A 20,331-nucleotide genomic window follows, 5' to 3' on the forward strand; every position below is an offset into this window, starting at 1 on the left:
TGTTTGTGTGTGTGTGTGTGTGTACACATGGACATTTAAGGTCACGAACTTGTTGCAACAATATTGCTAAACTTTTTTGATATCAGAGGGATTGTTCATTATGAATGTACCAGTTGGAATGTCACTGTCATTGACACTGTCACTGGTTGTGGAACGAAGGCCGCTCATGAGTAGACTCTTTGCTCATTCTTCTCCCATGGGCAGTGAATAGACCAGTAATGAAAGGGAAGAAGCTTCCTCCTAGTGACCAATTCCAGGAACAGTTTCTGTTTCCTTGAGTGGGAGATGCCTGCAGCGGCTACAGGGACACCTGGTGACTGAGCCGTCTTTTTTGTTTCTTTTTTTGACTGAGCCAGTCTTTTAACGAAGCTAGACAACACTGAGTCATTCAGGCAGGAGCTGCTTGAGAAAAATAGTTGCTGGGAAGCTTCTAGGTTGCAGGCCAAATCCCATCAGTAGGGTTTCAATGACCTGCTATCTGTTCTCAAAGACCTCACAGTGTGGTGGAAGAGGGAGATATACAAACCAAACAATACAGTACAACGTTGTAAGTGCTCCAGTACAGGAATGTTGGAACCAGGGGAGTTTGGTATGGGCAGCAGTGTCCAAGCCTGAGCATCCAGGAGCTCTACCTTTCCCTGCAGCCAACATGCAGAGGACCTCCACTGACAGAATAACCAGATGGCCAGGTTATTCTGTCAGTATTTGATTCAAATGCAAGATGAAATTTCCCTTCAGGGCTCCTTGTCATGGACCAATTAAACCAAAGCTCTGTAATTGATGGAATCACAAAACTCACAGGGCTGACTTTCATAAGGACCCTCATTCTAAGTTGATTGCATCACATCGAAGCACCCTCCCTATAAGCATTGTTTTCCTGCCTTCTCCCACCACCCTGCAATACAGTTGAAGAAGCCCTTATCTACAGCCAAGCCCTACAACAGCATTTGGAACAGAAGGGATGCGTGTAGGATACAGAATCAGCAGAGTGCTGGACTGGGCAGGGCATTGGGTCTGGGTTCAGGGAACCTGAATTCTGCTTTAGGAATGATTGATACATTTGGTTGGAAAAATTGAAGACTGTAGTTGGTATGATTTGCATAGCTACCTGTAGTGTCTCCTGAGTACTGGCAGTTCACTTGTCAATTCCATCCTCTGAGGGTATATGTTAGGGGCAGCCACACTGTCTGAAAGGAACAGACAGCCCACTGCATTGTCTCACCATCTCATAGTGGACCCTCTCTGTCTGCCTGAGTTCTGTGAGTAACCGCTGGCACAGAAGAGTCCAGAGTTCTGTGCCAAATCTAAATTTTTATCAATAGAACTGACATGACTATAGAAGAATAAGATGTTTTCAATCCTGCTCCTCATGGGGATTGGCCATGAAACTGACCAAAAGTCACAGCCTAACAATCAGTGCAAAATCTTGAGGCTCACAGCGAGTTCCAAAAACATACCTGTAAGCTAATAATAATAAGTGGTTTCCAAGATAACTTCTATTTTGAAATGGACACTGACGTTGCATTGGCCAAATTGGAATTGGTGGGACATGTTTCTAGATTGCAGTCTGGTTGAGGCGAGAGCCAAATAACCGTTCATCAGCTTTCAAAGGTAAAGGCCATGGTTTTCTTTACTACAACCTATGGCCAACTTGTCACTTTGCCACCAGAGAACATGTCATAAGCCGAATTTCCTGGAATGTTCTGATGCAGGTAGAGATTATGTCTTTAAGGACATCATTTTCCCAAAACCCATAGAAATCAATGAGATTAGCAGCAATGAAAATCACTTATTCAAGCTTTTTTTTTTGCCATTTTATTTATTTGTTTTTTATTTAATTTTTTAAATTTATTGGGGTGACAATTGTTACTAAAATTACATAGTTTTCAGGTGTACAATTCTGTATTACATCATCTATAAGTCAATGCCCCTAATGACAGGACTAAAGATGAATCTTAAGGAAGAAAGAAATAATAATATAATAATCTGAGTGAAATACATAATCTGAGAGAAAAATAAATCTTATTTTTTTTATCCTGTCAATTATGAACTGGATAAAAACAATTATGAACAAGGTTTTTACAGCATCAGACCAGGATTCTTTCCATTGCAATAAAAATTGTAAAAAAAAATTCACGAAGGAGATTCAGAGGACAATGACATGAGAAATTTATTGGTAATGATGGAGAGGTGTAACATTCAGACTAATGCTTTCTCTGAGAAAAACTAGAAAAACCAGATTAAAAACAACATAAATGAAGACACTGAGGAACCACCGAGTCATTTCTGAGGCATGAGGCTGAGAGAAGACTAGGTAATTGCCAAGGCTGGCAGGGCAGTATTGACCCTCAAAATCATGTCTGACTGACCAGGACATAGGCTCTTCATCACTGCCCCAATACTCTTCCCGACATCTCCATGTTCCTCCCGCTCCGGAGTGTCCTGCAGAGCCCTCTGGAGAACCAGCTTCAGGGTTTGCCTTCCCTTCCTCCATCGCTGCCTGAAGGAGCCAACCAAGAAGTAAATGATGGGGTTGGCGCAGCTGTTGATACAGGACAGGACATGTGAAACTAGGTAAAGATGAAAGGAGAACTCATGTGAACCACTATTAATCCGGTATATGAGGAACCCGTGGATGCCCCAGGGCAGGCCGCAGAGGAGGAAGACCAGCACTGTGAGCAGGACGGTCACATACAGCCTGGTCGGCTGCACCCGCTGTGAGCCACACAGCAGTCTGGTCACCAGAGCCAGGCTGGACCCTGAGAGAAGCACAAATAAGAAAATCAGCCACCCAGCAGTGATGAAATCAAATACTTGACACCAGTCTTGGTCATGATCCCTCAAGAGGAAACCACAGTATCTCTCTCTCAGGATGCTCAGCAGCAGGGACAGGGCCCAGAGCAGGGCACACATGACAGCCGACATGTGTCTGGGGCGATGGCAGCGGTACCATAGGGGCCACAGGACAGACAGGCAGCGCTCAGTGCTAATGGCGCTGAGAAAGCTCAAGCTGGTGATGTAGGCAAAGTTCAACACAATGACGTAAAAGCGGGGTATGCCAGTGGAGACAGAATGGAAGTAATTGATGATTGTCTGCAGGGAACACATCATCTGGCAGCAGAGGAAGAGGAAGTCGGCTCCCGCCAGGTTGAGGATGTAGACAGAGAAGCTGTTCCTCCGCATGCGGAAGCCCAGGAGCCACAGCACAACCACGTTTCCTGCCAGCCCCACCAGACCAAAGATTGCCATCAACAAGACTGAGATCACAATCTCCCTTTCATTTGCAGAAATGGCCTTGTTATTTTCATTAACTGGTGTTGTCCCCAAGGTTGTGACAGTTGGATCCATGCTCTGAAACATTTCACTGGTGCCCCTGGAACACACACAAGACTTAAGCACAGGCTGTATGATCACTGATTCTCATGGTCACCTTGCCACGTGGGCATTGTGGTCCCTTGTTACAGAGGAGGGAAATGTAGGCTTGCAGAGATTAAGATGCTTCCTGAAGGCCACACAGCCTTGGTGTCCTGGATCCTGGGTTCAAACTCAGTTCTCTCTGACTCTAAAGCCTAAGCTTTCTCTACTGCAACAGGGACCCTCTAAAGACATGGGAATATTGTATGGTCCACACACCTCCACTCAGAGTCCTAGGCCATGAAATGTCCTCTGGAGGAAGGAGGAGAGAAGTCTGGACGGCCTGTCAGGATGACAACAGGACTCTGAGTCCAGGATTCCTTCTGCTTTGGGTAATGGTTTCTGCTCAGGGGCAGGAAGTCAGAAGCCCCAGGGATATACCAGTACTAACCGTGGTCCACCCGCCAGGATGTAAGGCGATCATGATTTAGGGTCATGAAAGGACTGTGACCACTTGTTATGTCAGGGTGAGGATACCCAGGCCTCTTGGGCTAGAATTGGCCCAGTGTGTCAGCTTAATGAAGGACGGACGTGCTTTACTCTTGTCTGTTGCTGTGCCCTCAAGGCCTATAACTATGTGGTTGACACAATGGGTAGTCAAGAAATTTTTGTTCCACAAATGAATGAATGAGTGAATGAGGAGCCTCAGGGTAGTGGAAAATTTGGATGCAACATTACGTAAAAATTTTTTTTTATGACATTAGTAAAGAAAAGAAAATTTTATTCCTAATCATTCCTCTGTGAAAAGCTCGGGTATGTTTGAAAGATTTCTTTATGCCTGCACAGGTAACAATTGATGGCCATTGTGACGTCTGCAAGCAGGGGAGAACTACATAGTGTGTGGCGTTAGTGAGTGACTAGGAGATTTAAGTACATAGTTTAGGGAGAAGATTCAGGGCTGAATTTAATTCTCTGCATTTTAGAGGGTAAAGAAGCAAGGTTGGGAAGTCAAGAGAGAGGAGGCAATGGGTCTGAATAAGGTAGCTGAGACTTAGAAATACCGAAGAGGGATTATTAAATGATTTTTCTGTGACATGTGTAATATAAAACCCACCTATTGTCCCCCCAGGTGATTTCCCAGGTGATTTTGAGTAGAGATCTCTATGCAGATTAAAGCATTTGTGTAATGCTTGGTGGGGCTTTAAGAAATGCTCATTTCCAGTTTATGAATGGCTTTAGGTCAAAAGAGAGATGCTCCTGCAGAATTCAGGTGAAAAACAAGGCCAACTCATATGGAGGTGAAGAGTAGCATGTAATCCAGTGCATATTTGGTATTCCATCTCTGAGTCCTCTAAGTAGCCCTGTGAGGCCAGTGGTATTCTTATTCCCACCTTGCATATGAGCAAACAGAGAACAAGTAAGTGAGTGATATGCTCCAGGACTCACACCCACAAGTGCTAGAGTCCGGATTTGAAAGCACAGGTTTATGTCAGAGTCTTGGTCTTTCACCAGTCCTGCAGCCCCACTACCAGAGTGGTGTGTCCAGGGTGAGAGTGGTGGGAAAGGAAATGAGGGACTCTCTGGGACAAACCTAAAATGGCAATGCACTTGTGTGTTTTATTAAAGTAGAATAGGCAAGTTTTGTAAATAACAAGGAAGTGAAGCCCATCCAATATGGAAGAAAGAAGAAGTGGCATGAAGACAGCTGAGCCCCTTCTTGCCTCTGAAAGGGCCCAATCCGTTCAGACCGGCCAGGGCTCACACAGGGCAGGAGTAAGGGAGTGGAGGTAGGCAGGGTTCCCTTGATGCAGAGGTAGCACGGGGACTGAATTCTCATCGCTCTTAGTTGCTGTGGTCCTTGCTGGACTAATGAGGTAATGGATGGAAACCACAATGTCTGTTGTCCTCCCTCAGGGCGTCATGGACTTTTTCTGCGTGGAACTCAACCCAGTTTATTGCCCTAATTTTTAAGTGTATGTATATTTGTTTTCTTTTGCTTTTCTTTTTAAACTCAGTGCTCAATAATGATGCCTAGAACTGTCTGGGGTTTTTCTTTCTTTTTTTTGTTTGATTAGTGTTGTTCACTATTGTATCCCCAGCACCTAGCACATATTCTTTAGAGACCATCTGTTATAGTAATATCCTCATTTAACACAGGAAGAAGCTGAGACTTAAAGAGTCAAATGAATTTCCTGAGATCACATCGTGAACAGCAGGTCCAATACCAGTCCTGGTCTCCGGGAGCCCTGCCCAAGACTTCCTACTGTTAGTTGCCACATTATGGGAGAAGCAAGCACCCAAGAAAAATCTTTGTGTGATCTCAGAATGTGAGAGATTCAGGGGTGTAGAAAACGCTCATTGGCCCAAATATCCATTTCTTCCTCAGCCACATAATAATTCTGAGAGTTTTAGACCACAAAATGGATTCTAACCCCAGCCTCCGTTAATGCTTGATGACACCTAGTGACTAGGTTCTGGCCGATGGGAGGTGAGCAGAAATGATGTGACTAACTCTTGAGTTGTGTGTTTCCTTTTCCTCTTTTCCTTTGGATGGAATGCTGATGTGTGCAGGAGCCATGAGAACTATGAGAAAGAATGAGGCCACTTCTCTAGGGATGGGGAACAGCAATTTGGAAGATCCCTTGTGTCTGATGCCTTCTGGTCACCAGTCCAGTCCTAGTAACTTCTCTCTTGTTTAAATAACGATTATAATGGATTTCTTTCTAGAGCAAGGAACTTAAAATACTTATCAATACCTGTGTGCCCCACCTTAAAAAAACTACCTTACTTTCTCAAGGCACTTATGATGATAGTGAAATATTGTTCCAAAGAAGTGACACCAGATAGAGTGGTGCAATAAAACAGTCAAAGAAACAAACTGTGGAGATACAATGAGAAACTGATCCAATCACATTGAGAAAGAGAAAGTGCCAAGAAACACCAATTATAAGGAACTATACGAAGAACTGGATTTTCTCCATTTGTCATCATGGTCTCATTTCCATCTTCGCTACCCTCCTCTGTGTCCCAGGAAGAGATGTTTTTGTGTCTCATATGGGCTTCCTTTCCCTCTGGCTCCTGGTTGCTCTCAGTGAAAAGGAGACATTGGTAGGTGACCGGAGAGCTGAAGGAGACTGATTTGGGGTTTTTAACTTCCTCGCACTCTGCTGCCAGGCTGTGAGTAGACAGTGGCAGTGTTACTCTACCTAAAGACATATCCTTGTCTGGTGGCCTTTCTTACAGTTACAGTGACAATTATAGCTACAGCCACAGCCCTGCCTGAGCTGTGGTAACTTTCCCTTGTTTTTTAAGCTTAGCGATGTTAAGTCTTCCTGCTCTTGCTTTCCTTGGGGGTAAGTGTCACCATCCCATGTCATCTTCCCTAAACCTGCCCCGATTGGTAAATTGTCCTGAATTAAACTCTTGTCAATCATCCTATTTTAGGTCATCTGTTTACTGAGAGGTATAGAAAAGAAAATTTTGAAAAGCAAGAAAAGCAGACAACTGGGTTATTCATAGAACTGTAGTTTTGGGATGCATGCATGTAAGCTGTCTTGCTCTGAAACTAAGGAAAGCAACACATTTCTCACCATGAAGCACGTTTGAATGGTTGGGATAGAGGGGAGAATGGAAAGAAGACATAATAAGGGGGCAATAGTGTGGGTTTACCAATTCAGATCTCCACAACTGAGGCTGCGAGCACCCTAAGTTGCCCGGTGGGTACTTCATGTCTCTTGTCTTTTCTGGCTGGAGTCCCTTGGGTACTGAATAGTCCACAACCAAATGGAATTATCTGGATGTCCACTCAAAACAAACAAACAAAAAACAAACAAGCAAACAAACAAACAAGCAAACAAAACCCCCAAAACACCCCCCAATGGTTGCTTTGAAAACGAACATTTGATAAACGTACCTTTCCTCCATTCTTCTTGCTAAGGGTAATAAGCTGATCTGTGCTGAAGGGAAGAGCCTCTTGAAATTGACAGTTGATAGAGGACACTTCTCTGCCCTGAGAGGTACTGGCAGAAACAGGGGTGAGGCCTGGTGCTTGAGGGAGACTTATCAAGATGCTGAATAACCCCTGTGATTTCCTGTACAGGGAGCTGCTGGCAAATGAGAGTGCAGGCTTCTCTGAGTCATGACCCCTCATGAGATGTTTCTCAACCTTTGCTTTGCCGCCACTCTCTCCCAACGTCTGGCTATCCCTTCCCCATCCGGTACCTGTCCCTGCAAGGGGCTGTTGTTGTGGAGCCTTTTGCTGTCAACTGTGTACCTGAGCAGCAATGGCAAGCAAGGCGAGCCTACTCTGGGAGGCTGTATAACTAAGAATAAAGCGCGTCCTCCTTACTTGTCATTCAAGACCGTCATGGCCTGTCCCACTCTTTCACTTTATCATAGTAGTGAAGCATGCAGGTTTACATTTTCTTTCCAATTGTCGTAGAGTGCAGCAAATAAATGGAAAAGTTCTACCTGAATACTATTCTGCAGAAGAAACAGCTTTTTCCAGTTTTTCTTAGAAGTTATTTTACTAGTTATGGTGATAGACATTGATAGTAAACAAAAATTTCTATTTAAAAAAACTTATCGGAGCCGGCCCGGTGGCTCAGGCAGTAAGAGCTCTACCAGAGGGCACGGTAAAGGAAACACTGGAAGAGAACCTACCCAAAATCTAAAATGTGCTTTGACATTGATTTATCTGGTTATAAAACTTCACTTAATGCTTGCAAAGGTTGAAAATGGTGAAAGCAATTAACTTAAAGACGGTGTCTCAAATCTAGGAAAAAGAGGTTGAGCATAGATGATTTGACAATTCATCATTTATTAATTATTCCGTTATTGATTCAACAAATATTTATTACTTTATTTATTATGCAGCTATTGTAAGATCTGACAAAACCAAAGAAGATTGGTCCTGGGGACTAGGTTAAATTTTATTCGTTTTAATGTATCGGAGACAGATTGTAGGAAAATAACTAAAAAACTTGTCAAGAATATAAGGTATTTTTAGTTTCTATGAAGTGTGGTAATCAGAGAAAGTTAGACTTTTCCTGTGCTGCTCTCAGTCTCTGCTGAAAGTAGCACTCTTCAAAAGTGGGAAGAGTCCTGGACCCCAGCATTGGCAAAGCTCCCAAGCATGTTTGTGGAGTGAGAGTCCTGGGTAAGGCAGTCCTGAGACCCTGCACCCAGTGTGTAGGGCTCAGTCTCACTTAATCCTCATCAGCAGGATAATTATTTTAATTTGTTCAGATTCAGATTCCCACAGGTTGAGAGACTTAAGAAACCTTCCAACCTGATAGGGACAAAGTTGGTTCTCCAAACCCCACGTGTTGGAACAAAGCAAGACTCTGAATCAGGACAGCAGAGTGCTCGCCGACATCTCCAGGGTTTCCTGAGGAGGACGTCCTCCATGTTCATCCCCCTCTGGAGTGTCCTGCAGAGCCCTCTGGAGAACCAGCTTCAGGTTCTTCCTTCCCTTCTTCCATCGCTGCCTGAAGGAGCCAACAAAGAAGTAAATGATGGGATTGGCGCAGCTGTTGACACAGGACAGGACAAGTACAGCCAGGGTAACCAGATGGGAGAATTCATTTGAATCACGCTTAATCCAGAATATGAGGAACGAGTAGGTGCCCCAGGGCAGGCCGCAGAGGAGGAAGACCAGCACTGTGAGCAGGACGGTCACATACAGCCTGGTCGGCTGCACCCGCTGGGAGCCACACAGCAGTCTGCTCACCAGGGCCAGGCTGGACCCTGAGAGCAGTACACATAATAAAATCAGCCACCCAGCAGTGATGAGATTAAATAATTGACACCAGACCTCATAAAAATGGCTAAACAGGAAGCCACAGTACTTCCCTTCCAGGATACTCAGCAGCAGGGACAGGGCCCAGAGCAGGGCACACGTGACAGCCGACGTGTGTCTGGGGCGATGGCAGCGGTACCAGATGGGCCACAGGACAGACAGGCAGCGCTCAGTGCTAATGGCACTGAGAAAGCTCAAACTGGTGATGTAGGCAAAGATAAACACAGTGAAGAAAAAGCGGGGTAGGGAAATAGGGACGGAAGGGAAGTATTTCATGAGCATATACAGGGAAAATGTAATATGGCAGCAGAGGAAGAGGAAGTCGGCTCCCGCCAGGTTGAGGATGTAGACAGAGAAGGCGGTCCTCTGCATGCGGAAGCCCAGGAGCCACAGCACAACCGCGTTTCCTGCCAGCCCCACCATGGCTATGATGGCCGTAAGCAAGGCGGAGATCACTGCCCCCATCCTGACTGCTTCAGTAATTCTCTCGTCACTTCCATTCATTGGCGTAACTGCAGTCCCCCAGGCTGTGACCGTTGCATTCATGCTCAGGAACCCTCCACTGGTGCTAGTAGAAAAGAAACAAGACTTGAGCACCTGCTGTATGATCTCTGACTCTCACGGCCACCCTGCTGCAGGAGAATTACTGTTCCTGTGTTACAGAGGAGGGAAATGCAGACTTGCAGACATTAGGTACTTCCTGAAGGCCACACAGCCTTGTTGTCCTGGAACATGGATTCAAACCCAGTTCACTCTGAGTCTAAAGCCTGGGCTCTGTCTACTGCAAAATGGACCCTGTACAGATGGGAATATTCTATGGTCCAAACACCTCTCCTCGTAGTCCTTGGTCATGACATGTCTACTGGTGGCAAGAGAAGAGAAGTCTGGACAGCTGATGTGGATGACAACAGGACTGAGCTCAGCATTCCTTCTGCCCTAGGGCTGAGATTTCCTTTGAGGGGAGGATGCTGGAAACCCCAGGGGTGACCTCAGGGCTAGGTAGTGACTCAGTGTTCCTTTACCAGAAAGGAGAACATGATTTAGTGTCATGAAGGAATGGCACCGCTTGTTATGAGAGGTGTGAGTGTTGCCAGGCCTCTAATGGCCCAGTGTGTCAGCTCAGTGAGGACAGGAAGTACTTTTTCCTGTCCATTAGTGTGTCTCCGTGCATAGCTCTGTGTGTGGGGCACAGTTTAAGTCACTCTTACAATGGATTTCTTTATAGAGAAACCAAAATCTTACACAAAAGATACTTATAAATAAGAGTGTACCTTCACCTTAAAAACAAACCAAAACCCAACTACATTCCATTCTCAAAGAATCTATGATGATAGTAAGAGATTTCCCAGAAAAGTTACACCAAATAGAGAGGTGCAAAGAGTCAAACAAACAAACTGAGGAGATACAATGGGAAATTGATCCAATCACATGGATAGAAAGTCCTAGGAAACCAACTGTGATAAGTTAGAAGAAAACATGAGTTTTTTTTCCCTTTGTCGTCAAATCTCATTTTTATCTTCTCTACGCTCGTCTCTGTTCTGCAAAGATATTTCTCTGCCCCATCAATGGGCTTCCTTTCCCTCTGGCTCCTGGTTGCTCTCAGTGAACGGGAGACACTAGTAGGTGACTGGAGAGCAGGAGGAGAGTGATTTGGGGTTTTTAACTTCATGGCTCTCTCCTGTCAGGTTATGAATTGGCAGTAATGGTGTTACTCTACCTAAGGAAATGCCCCTGTTTGGCACTTTCCTACTGAGACTGTCACAACCACTACACTCATAGTCCTCCCTGAGTTCTGGTAACTTCTCCTTCCCTTATCCCTTTGGTATTCCAATGGTAACACCTCCCTATTATAACTTGACTTTGGGGCCTCCGTATCTTTTATAGATTTCCCTTAACCCTGCCCACGCTTTGTATACAGTCCCTTTATTAAACTCTCCTCAATTAACCCATTAGATAGTGCCCAGTGTTTTCTACTGGACAAGCCAGATACAAAGATACAATAAATAAACAGTCTAACAAATCCACTGAACAGCAAGCTAATCTGTGAAAAGCAAAGTTATTAACAATAAGTTAGCCTTGGAAGGCAACGTCTGCATGCTATCTTGTTCCCTAAATTAAAATTAGCAAACCATTGCTCTCCATAGTTGTACATTTGAATGTTTGGAGAGAAAGGGAGAACTAGGGAGATACAACACAAGCAGACAGAACCTGGATGCCCCCGTGTGGATCTCCCATATTTAATCTCCTAGCACCCACAGCTTTCCTGAGGGAGCCTCACGTGTGCTGACTCTCACTGATGGGTGCCCATGGCCCCTGCCTGCCCCTCCCCAAGATGAAATCACAGCATGTAGACTAAGAGGGAGAAAACAACACTGCCTTTGAGACAAGACAGTTGTGAGCGAACTCTTACCTTAGCTCCCTCTTCTCGTTGAGGGTGGTGAGTAGAAAAGGAAGAGTCTCCTGGGGGAGACAAACAGCAGAGAGTGCTTTTCCACCGTCTGGATAGGAGGTGCCTGCAGGAGCAGGAGTGAAACCTGGTGACTGCGAGAGGCTTATCAAGATGCTGGACAGACCCTGTGATTTCCTGCACAGGGGACACTGGCCAGTGAGATTCTGGAGATTTGTGAGACAAGGACCTCACGAGACATTTCTCGTGGGCCCTGACTCCAACCACTTATCTCAGCCTCACCCCATCCTTCCCTGTGTATCCCTCCCTGTGAAGAATGGCTGACCTGGAGCCTTTCTCTGCCCACTGTGAGCCTTTGCAGGAAGCCCAGTGTGGGGACAAAGTCCCAGAGAGCGTTATCCAGGCTCTCGGCCTCACATGGAAGGGTGCTGGCTTGGGTAGTGGACGGCCATCAGCAATGACTGGTTGGCCATCAGCTGTTACCAGTTAGCCAATTAGCCACTGATATAACTGCCGTGACTGCGTTGGTTGGTTGGTTGGCAGGCAGAGAAGTGGACGGCGGATTGCGGATCGTGTGGATCCTACTTTGTGTTCACCCGGCCGCCAGCGAGAATATAGTGGTATGACTCCCCTATCTATGGCTCTGTGGGTGTTCCTTTTTGCCCTCAACATATCCTGCGTTCTTATGTGGGGAGCAGGACCAGAGACTCTGCATGACACCGTGCATGACACCCTGCATGACACCCACCCACCAGGCAATGTGAGATTCCACAGCTAAAGAATACTTTTCTTGGCATTCAGGGCCCTCCATGGCCTGGCTCACCTGAGCTTTTTACATTGACTCACAGAAGTAAGGTATGCACATTGGTCTCATTGCAGAGGTCACTGAAGTGTATAAAGTGAAATGCAAAGTCCTTCTTCATCTCATTCCCCAATAGCAACTTGTGGGGGCAGAACCCCAGAAAGTAGTTTCCAGGCTCTCGGCCTCACATAGACAGGTGCTGGCTCAGGTAGTAAATGGCCAACTGTGATTGCATGGCCATCAGCTGTGGCTAGTTGGCCGTCAGCTGTAACCAGTGAGCCATTGGCCACTAATATAACTGCTGTGGCTACGCCAGCAAGAGAAGAAAGGAAAAGAGAAAGAATGGGGCTAGCAAGAAGATGGCGGCTGGGCTGGCAAGCGTGGATGGTGGTTTGTGGACAGTGTGGATCCAGCCTCCAGTGAGAGTATAGTGCCGCCAGAGAGAATATAGTGGTATGACTCCCCTACCTATGGCTCCGTGGGTGTTCCTTTTTGGCCTCACCATATCCTGCGTTCTTGTATGGGGAGCGGGAGCAGAGACCCAGCAGGCCTCCCTGCATGACACAACTATTGTTTATAGTTTCTACTTTTAGCTCTTTTACCAGTTATATTATAGCTTTGCATAATCAAACTTGCTTCTAGTTTTGATTATCAATGTCAAAGCAGAGTTTATTGAATTCCCTCCTAAAGGGTAAGAAATGTACCACACCACACACACTGTCTGTTGTCTTTCTCCCTCTTCTCAGGATGTTTGTTAGCTGCAATATGAAGATGATGAAGGACATTGCAGCCTTAGCTCCTATGACTTCCTTTCATGTGCCCAAGCTGTAGCCAAGTCCAGTTACTTGTCATTTCCTTTAAAACTTAACTATAAAGCATTTAAAGTAGTCAGAAAACTCATTCACTTTTTTCTGCATTGACCCAGCACTGCTGTTTGCCTGTGCTGTGCCAGGCACTGTTCCAGGCAGGGAAGATGCAGTGATGAATAATGCACAGGACTATGCTCGGCTTTCCAGAGGAGCTGGGAGAGCTGGTCCTTGGAGTGAGTGCTGATGGAGAAGGGTTTGGAGAGTCAGCATTAGGGCCTCCACCCTCTAGACCTCTGGAAGAAAAGAGGACCCAGCCAACACAGTCGTAAGAAGGAGCTTCTGAAGGAGGGATAAACGAGAAGAGCACAGTATCCTGAGACTGAGCTGAGAAATCGATTCTAGCAGATGAGAGTGAGTCTTCGTCCTCCGTGAGGCACTGAGTGAGATGAGGTCTAATATTTGACCTTGGGATACGCAATATGGAGTCATTGCCATCGTGACAGGTATGTTTCCTATGGATGGTGAGGCTGGAAGATTGAAAGAGTGGGTTCAGGAGAGGTGGCAGGTGGTGTGATAGTCCACCTAGAAAACCACAGAAAATCAGCTGACAATCAGTATAGCAAAAGACCTGTCAGTAAAAATGGCTGGGTACAAAATTCCTCTACAGAAAGTGTTAGCTTTCTCATATAGGAAAAAAAAATTAGAAGTTATAATAAAATGTAACGTCAACTTATTCTGGAGATAATAGAAAGCCATGAGGACTGGTGAGAGCTCACATGTATGAGGGGCTATTCCAAAGCGTCAGGGGAAAGAACACTGAGGTGCTCACATAAACAGGCAGAGCGATCAATGAAGCAGAGCATAAAGTCTCAGGCATCAAACATGGTTCATATGGATTCAGTCTGTAATGAAGGGGTTATTTGAAATGGGAGTATGTAGGGATAACTTATTTAATAAATACTATTCGGCAAGTGGTAACGACCTAGAATAAAATACAGCAGGACTCATACCTCACATCTTATAGCTTGTTACGTTTCAAATGGATTGTATTTTAAATAAGAATAAGGTAATTATGTAGAATTAGAAGAAAATGTGAGAAACTGTTTTGTAACCTTCTATTGGAGATGTTCCTAACCACAACACAGAAACCATAAATGAAAATATGGATGAAAATAACTATTAAAAATAAAAAATAGTTTTTCTGCATGGAAAAGGCCATCATCAGCAAGTGAAATAACAAGCTGGAAAAGTATTTATAATGCATAGTTTTGACAAAATGCTAATATAATGACACACACACACACACACACACACACGCACACACAGAGACACAGGGTCAGACAATTAAGTTTCTAAAATTGCTTTGAAGGATGGACTAAGCACTGGCATCAGTGAACAGCTTCCCAAGGGGAGTACTTTTAGATGACCATAGTGATATTCAGCAATGAGGTACGGAGCATTTTTTCTATGATGAGTTTGTGAACTTATTGTCGGAATTCGTATATCTCCTACACATTACTCAGGAAGAACCTTAACAACAAATAAGAAAATAACCAACAAGGTTCCTAGATAACCCATGTTTCTTAAACAAACAAAAAATGCTAAAACATACTCAGGTGAGAAAGGGTAACTGAAATTCCACTGGGATGTGTTCACCTTCAGATTTCCAAATATGCAAAAGCCTAATACCCTGTGTCAGGGAGTGCACAAGGAGAGTGGCACGGTCGTGTACTTGGTGTCCCAAGCAAAACTTTGCCCAAAAAGGGCAGCTGCTCACATGAAGCTTTTCACACAGACCTGCACTGGTAGGAGACACTGCCCGACCTGAGGGATTGGTCAGCTGGCGTAAAATCTGCCTCTTACCAGACACTAGATAAGTACCAGGTATCTAAAGCTTCCCATTTTATTTTATTTTAAATATTTTATTATTATTATTATTATTATTATTATTTAAATTTTTCAATTTTAAATGGATTGAGATTACATGGAAAAATAGGAGCAGAATTGAAAGTTCCTCTGTTCTGCCCAGAACATCACTGGCTTTAGGGAGGATGTTTGTTTCCCCTTCTTGACTCATCTGAAAGTTTTATCTCTTTGTCAATTTTCCAGGCAATAACTGTAGGTATTTAACATACTTGTGTAAAGTCTAAAGGCAGTCAGTATTTTTAACCTGCAAAGGAGTCCACTTTTATCAGCTTTATACAGATTAGGACAAGGTGCCCTTTCTGAGCTGAGGAAAACCTGATCTTGTTTTTAGGTGAAGATGTAATGTGTCCCTTCCTTCCCAGTAGTCACAGCACCTGGACACAGCGTTAACCAGCACATTGTATTTCAGCCCCCTCCCCTCCTCTGCCTTGGACAGTGTTTGGTGCAGTGGACAAACCGCACAACCGTCCCAGGAGTCTGCCCTCCCGATGAACCACACCGAGACCTTAGAGAGCTTCAGCCTCCTCCTCCTCCCAAACTGCTGTGTTCCAGGACTTCATTTTGATTCTGTTTCCAACTGAGAAATTAAATGATTATTGGTATTTGTGGAGTTTACTGGATTTCAGAATTACTTTCATGAACATTCTGGACAATTTTCTGCTATTATTTCTTCGAATACTATATAGTGGTTAAGAATACGAACTCGTCAGCCAGGCTGTTTCCCATCCCTAGTATCCGTAGAGAACCGTCATAACTCATTTTTTTAACAAAAGATTTTTATTAAAAAGTAGAGCTAACATGCATTACGTCAGTCTCAGGTGTACACCATAGTTTTTCACCATTCATATACTTACAGAAGTGACCCAAGTCCAGCAGCCGTCTGACACCGTGCTATGCTATCTCAATATTATTGACTATATTTATGACTTACTTGTTTCATACCTGGAAATTTAAACCTCTCATTCCTCTTTATGTCACCACTCTTAAAATTTTCCAAATACACTTGACCTTCAATATTATTTTATATTAATTTCAGGTGCACAGCATTTGGTTAGACATTTGCATAATTTAAGAAGTGATCCCCCGACTAGTCTAGTACTCGCTTGCCACTATGCATAGCTATCACCATATTATTGACTGTATTCCGTACACTTTACTTTACATTCCCGTGAGAATTTCGTAACTACCAACTTGTATTTCTTAATCCCTTTTTCAGCCACCCCCAGGCCCCACCCATCTGGGAACCATCAAAATGTTCTTTGTACCTACGTGTATGTTTCTGTTTGTTTTGTTCTTTAGATTCCACATATAAGTGAAATGACGTTGCACATGTCTATCTCTGTCTGACATACTCCACTCAGCACAATACCCTCCAGGTCCATCCGTGCCACTGCAGATGGCAAGAACCCATTCTGTTCCATGGCCGAGCAATATTCCATCGTACATTTGTACCAGCTGCTCTTTATCCATTCTTCCATTGATGGGTACCCAGGCTGCCTCCACATCTTGGCTATTGTAAGTAATGCTGCAATGAACAATGGATGCACGCATCTCCTCGTAGTAGTGCTTTGGATTACTTCAGATAAATACCCAGAATTGAGATTACTGGGTCCTCCTTTGTCTCTTTAATGCGTAGACATTGTTTTAGTTTGTTTTGTCTGGTATAAGTATTGCTACAACAGCTTTTCTATTATTTCCATTCCGCTTTTATGAGATACCTTTTTCTATCCCTCTACTTTCAGTCGGTGTGTCTGTCAATCTTAGGCAAGTTTCTTGTAGGCAGCATATGTACGGGTTTTGTTTTCTTATCCATTCAGCACTCTATGTTTTTTTATCAGACCATTTAACCCATTTACATTGAAAGTAATTGTTGATAGGTGTGTACTTATTGCCATTTTATTATTCATATTTTGATTTTTTTTTTCATCATAAAGAAGTCTCTTTAACATTCCTTGTAAAACTGCTTTGGCTTGATGAACCTCTTTAGCTTTTTCTCATCTTCGAAACTTTATCTGTTCTTCGATTCTAAATGATAGCTTTGCTGGGTAGGGTAGCCTTGCTTGGAGATGGCTGCTATTCAACATGTTGAATATTTTGTGCCATTCCCTTCTGGCCTGTAAAATTTCTGTTGAGGAAGTTTTATCTCTTTGTCAATTTAAATGGGAGCTGACAATCTAAATGGGAGCTCCCTTATAAGTTACTGGTTACCTTTCTCTTGCTGCTTTTAGATTCTCTGTTTGTCTTTAACCTTTGCCATTCTAATTATAATGTATCTTGGTGTGGACCTGTTTGGGTTCATCTTGTTTGGGGCTCTCTGTGTTTTCATGACCTGTATGTCTATTTCTTTCACTAAGTTAGGAAAGTTGTCAGTCATCATTTCTTCAAATAGTTCTCAGTCTCTTGCTTTCTCTCTTCTCCTCCTGGTATCCCTCTGATGAGAATGTGGGGTTACGCTTGATGTTGTCCCTGAAGTATCTTAAACTATCCTCCTTAAAAAAATTCTTTTTCCTTTTGCTGTTCTGATAGGGTGTTTCATGTTACCCTGTCTTCCAAATTGTTGATTCAGTCCTCTGCTTCATCTAGTCTGCTGGTGATTCCTTCTATTGCATCCTTCATTTCAGTTATTGTAACCTTCACTTCTCACTGGTTCTTTTTTATGGCTTCAAGTCTCTTTTCATGCTTGCTATGTCTTTGATGAAGTTCTCACTAATTTCCTTGAGAATCCTTATAACCAGTGTTCGAACTCTGTGTCTGGTAGTTTGCTTACCTCCATTTTGTTTAGTTCTTTTCCTGTAGTTTTCTCTTGTTCTTTCATTTGAGTTGTATTTCTTTGTTTGTTTGTTTTGTTTTTTTCATGTGGCTGACTCTCTGTGTTTGTGTCTATGTAGTAGGTAGATCTGCTACATCTCTCAGTCTTGCTTGTAGACTTATGAAGTAGGTGTCTTGTGGTCTTTGTGGTACAGTTTTCCTGGTCCCCTGTGCTGGGTGCTCCAGGAATGTCCCTTGTGTGCATTGCCCTGCTATTATATTGGCGCCTTTTGCTATTGGCACATCAGTGAGTGGGATTGACATTCAGACTGACTGGCTGTGGGGTTTGGCTACTTCCACAGCTTATGGTGTCCTGTGTGTGGGGTTTCCCACATGGAGTGAGATTTGCCCTAGTGGGCTCCAGTGCTTGCTGAGACCACTCTTTGGGTTTACCACTTGTGGAGCTAATTGGGTGGTAGTTTGCTGTGGTCCTAAGCCACCCTAATAGTATGTTGGTTCTGGGGCTTCTTGGGAGGTGCTTCGGTGCAGGGCCAGGTCAGCCACTGCCTGTGACTGCTTGAGATCTACCTGGTTGGACCTACAAAGAAATCAATAGCTGGTCACTTCCTGCATTGGTCCTGGAGGTGCATGGGAGAGGCCATGCTGTGAACTGAGGATGGCGGACACCAGTACTGGATCTGGGGTAGATCTTCAATATGCCAGGACATACTGAGGCCTGCTGTGGGTTGTCTGCTCCTGTAATGCTCAGCCAGCCACCAATAAAGCCTTGTGCTGTATGGATTTGGTTGTGGTGGGGTCTCAGTGAGTCACCAGGGAGGAGTGAGGGGAGCTCGCCTGACCAATTCAGATTCAGATCTGGCCATGGGGGAAAGCTCAACACAGGGAAGACGGCCCCCAAGTTCTGGCTGCACTGGACAAAGACCCCACACAGGAAACATTGCAACTATATTCCATCTCTTGCCCGAAGCCCCTTACCTCAGTCTACACCCCCATATGTCTCTGATGCCCTCCAAGCCATTGTCTCTCCTCTGGAGCCGAGGGAGATTGCATGCAGGATAGTTCTGTGGGCTTTTTAAGAGGATGTCTAGGTTTCACGAAGCCATCCACCCCACGCAGATGGTCGGAATCTATTTTTCACAGCCAGCTGTTGTGGGGGCTCCTCTTCCCGGCATCAGTACTCCGGGATGGGGAGGTTGGTGTGGGGATGGGATTCCTTGTTCCTCCAGGGGGAACCTCTGTGGCTGATATATCCCTCCTAATTTTCATCCACCGCACAGAAGCTTGGGGGCAGCTGTTTGTCATCTCCATTCCTCCTACCACTATTGACATGGCTTCTTCTTTACATCCTTAGTTATAAAACTTCTGTTGAGCTAGACTTCAGATGGTTCTTCAGCTTGATGATTCTTAATTTAGTTCTATTATTGATGTGTCCTCCGAATGACACAAGCATAGCGTTTACTTATCTGCTACCTTGGGTAATTCTGCATAACTCGTCTATATTTCAGTTTCTTATCTGTAATGGGGTTCACATTATTACCTCCTTTAAAGGTTTATTATAAAGATTAATGAGTTTAGTATATAACAGTTTAGAACAAGGACACATACTGAGTACTAGATCCTTGATTGCTCTTATGATGATTTTTAATGTTCTTTGTTTCTGCAGGTCAGAACATACGTTAGAATTTCCTTTTGTATTTTCCACATCTTTAACTCCTCTCTTTTTCCGGCTCTTTTTCTCCTAGGTAGATTGCTGGGTAATCCACATATGTATCTTCCATGTTACCAGTCTCTTTGCACTGTGAGTAATCTGTTTAATTCATCCAGTGAATTTTTAATTCAATTTTTATATTAATAATATCTAGACTTTCTCGTTGGGATTTGTTTTTAGATTTCTTTGGTCATTTTTGTTCTCGTGAGTATGGCTCACATTTTTAATTCTCTCTTTTATGTCTCTTACCCTATTAAAGCATAGCAGAAATCAAATTCTCTGATAATTTCAATGCTAAAGTCTATACGTATCTTATTTTATGGTCTATTGTTTCTTTTACCCCATTCATATGGTGCCTTGTTTCTTTGTGTGTGGTGAGTTCTGAGTGTGAGCTGCTCACTTGCCTTGGGACTGTATTTGTGGACTTCTTTGAGGTCTGAATTATAGTGGAGTTCCTCCAAGAGGACCTGTGTTTCCTTTTTCTAAATGACTGGGGGAACTTCCCAGCATGGCTTTCATCTATCAGGATGTTCCCAGAAACCTCTCTGTCATTTGAAGTTTCACAAAACACAGGTTTTGTGCATTTGGACCACAGTATGATACTGACTTTTGGCACAAATTCTCAGGAGAGAATTTTTCTTCACCCAGAGCCACACTTGATCATGAAATTTCTTGGTGGTTTTATTTCTCACTTTTGAGAAATACACTAAAGGTTTAATATTTGAGGTGCCAACTTCTCATGGGGCACTTGTGTTA

The 20,331-nt window shown here is 44.0% G+C and overlaps 2 protein-coding genes across 2 annotated transcripts; both read right to left on the reverse strand.

Moving 5' to 3' along the window:
* Positions 1 to 1,823: 1,823 nt before the first annotated feature.
* Positions 1,824 to 4,331, reverse strand: LOC141572453 (mas-related G protein-coupled receptor member X2-like). The gene has a single exon (XM_074337152.2). It carries the CDS (start codon positions 3,358 to 3,360, stop codon positions 2,311 to 2,313), a length of 1,050 nt encoding a protein of 349 aa, XP_074193253.2. The 5' UTR covers positions 3,361 to 4,331; the 3' UTR covers positions 1,824 to 2,310.
* A 4,244-nt stretch (positions 4,332 to 8,575) lies between these two features.
* LOC148755874 (mas-related G protein-coupled receptor member X2-like) lies at positions 8,576 to 9,718 on the reverse strand. The gene has a single exon (XM_088789957.1). The coding sequence runs from the start codon at positions 9,698 to 9,700 to the stop codon at positions 8,705 to 8,707; it is 996 nt and encodes a 331-aa protein (XP_088646083.1). The 5' UTR covers positions 9,701 to 9,718; the 3' UTR covers positions 8,576 to 8,704.
* Positions 9,719 to 20,331: the final 10,613 nt, after the last annotated feature.

The sequence above is a fragment of the Rhinolophus sinicus genome, chromosome 14, assembly GCF_057876585.1.
Source record: "Rhinolophus sinicus isolate RSI-liver-muscle chromosome 14, RSI-T2T, whole genome shotgun sequence".
Classification (NCBI taxonomy): Eukaryota; Metazoa; Chordata; class Mammalia; order Chiroptera; family Rhinolophidae; genus Rhinolophus; species Rhinolophus sinicus.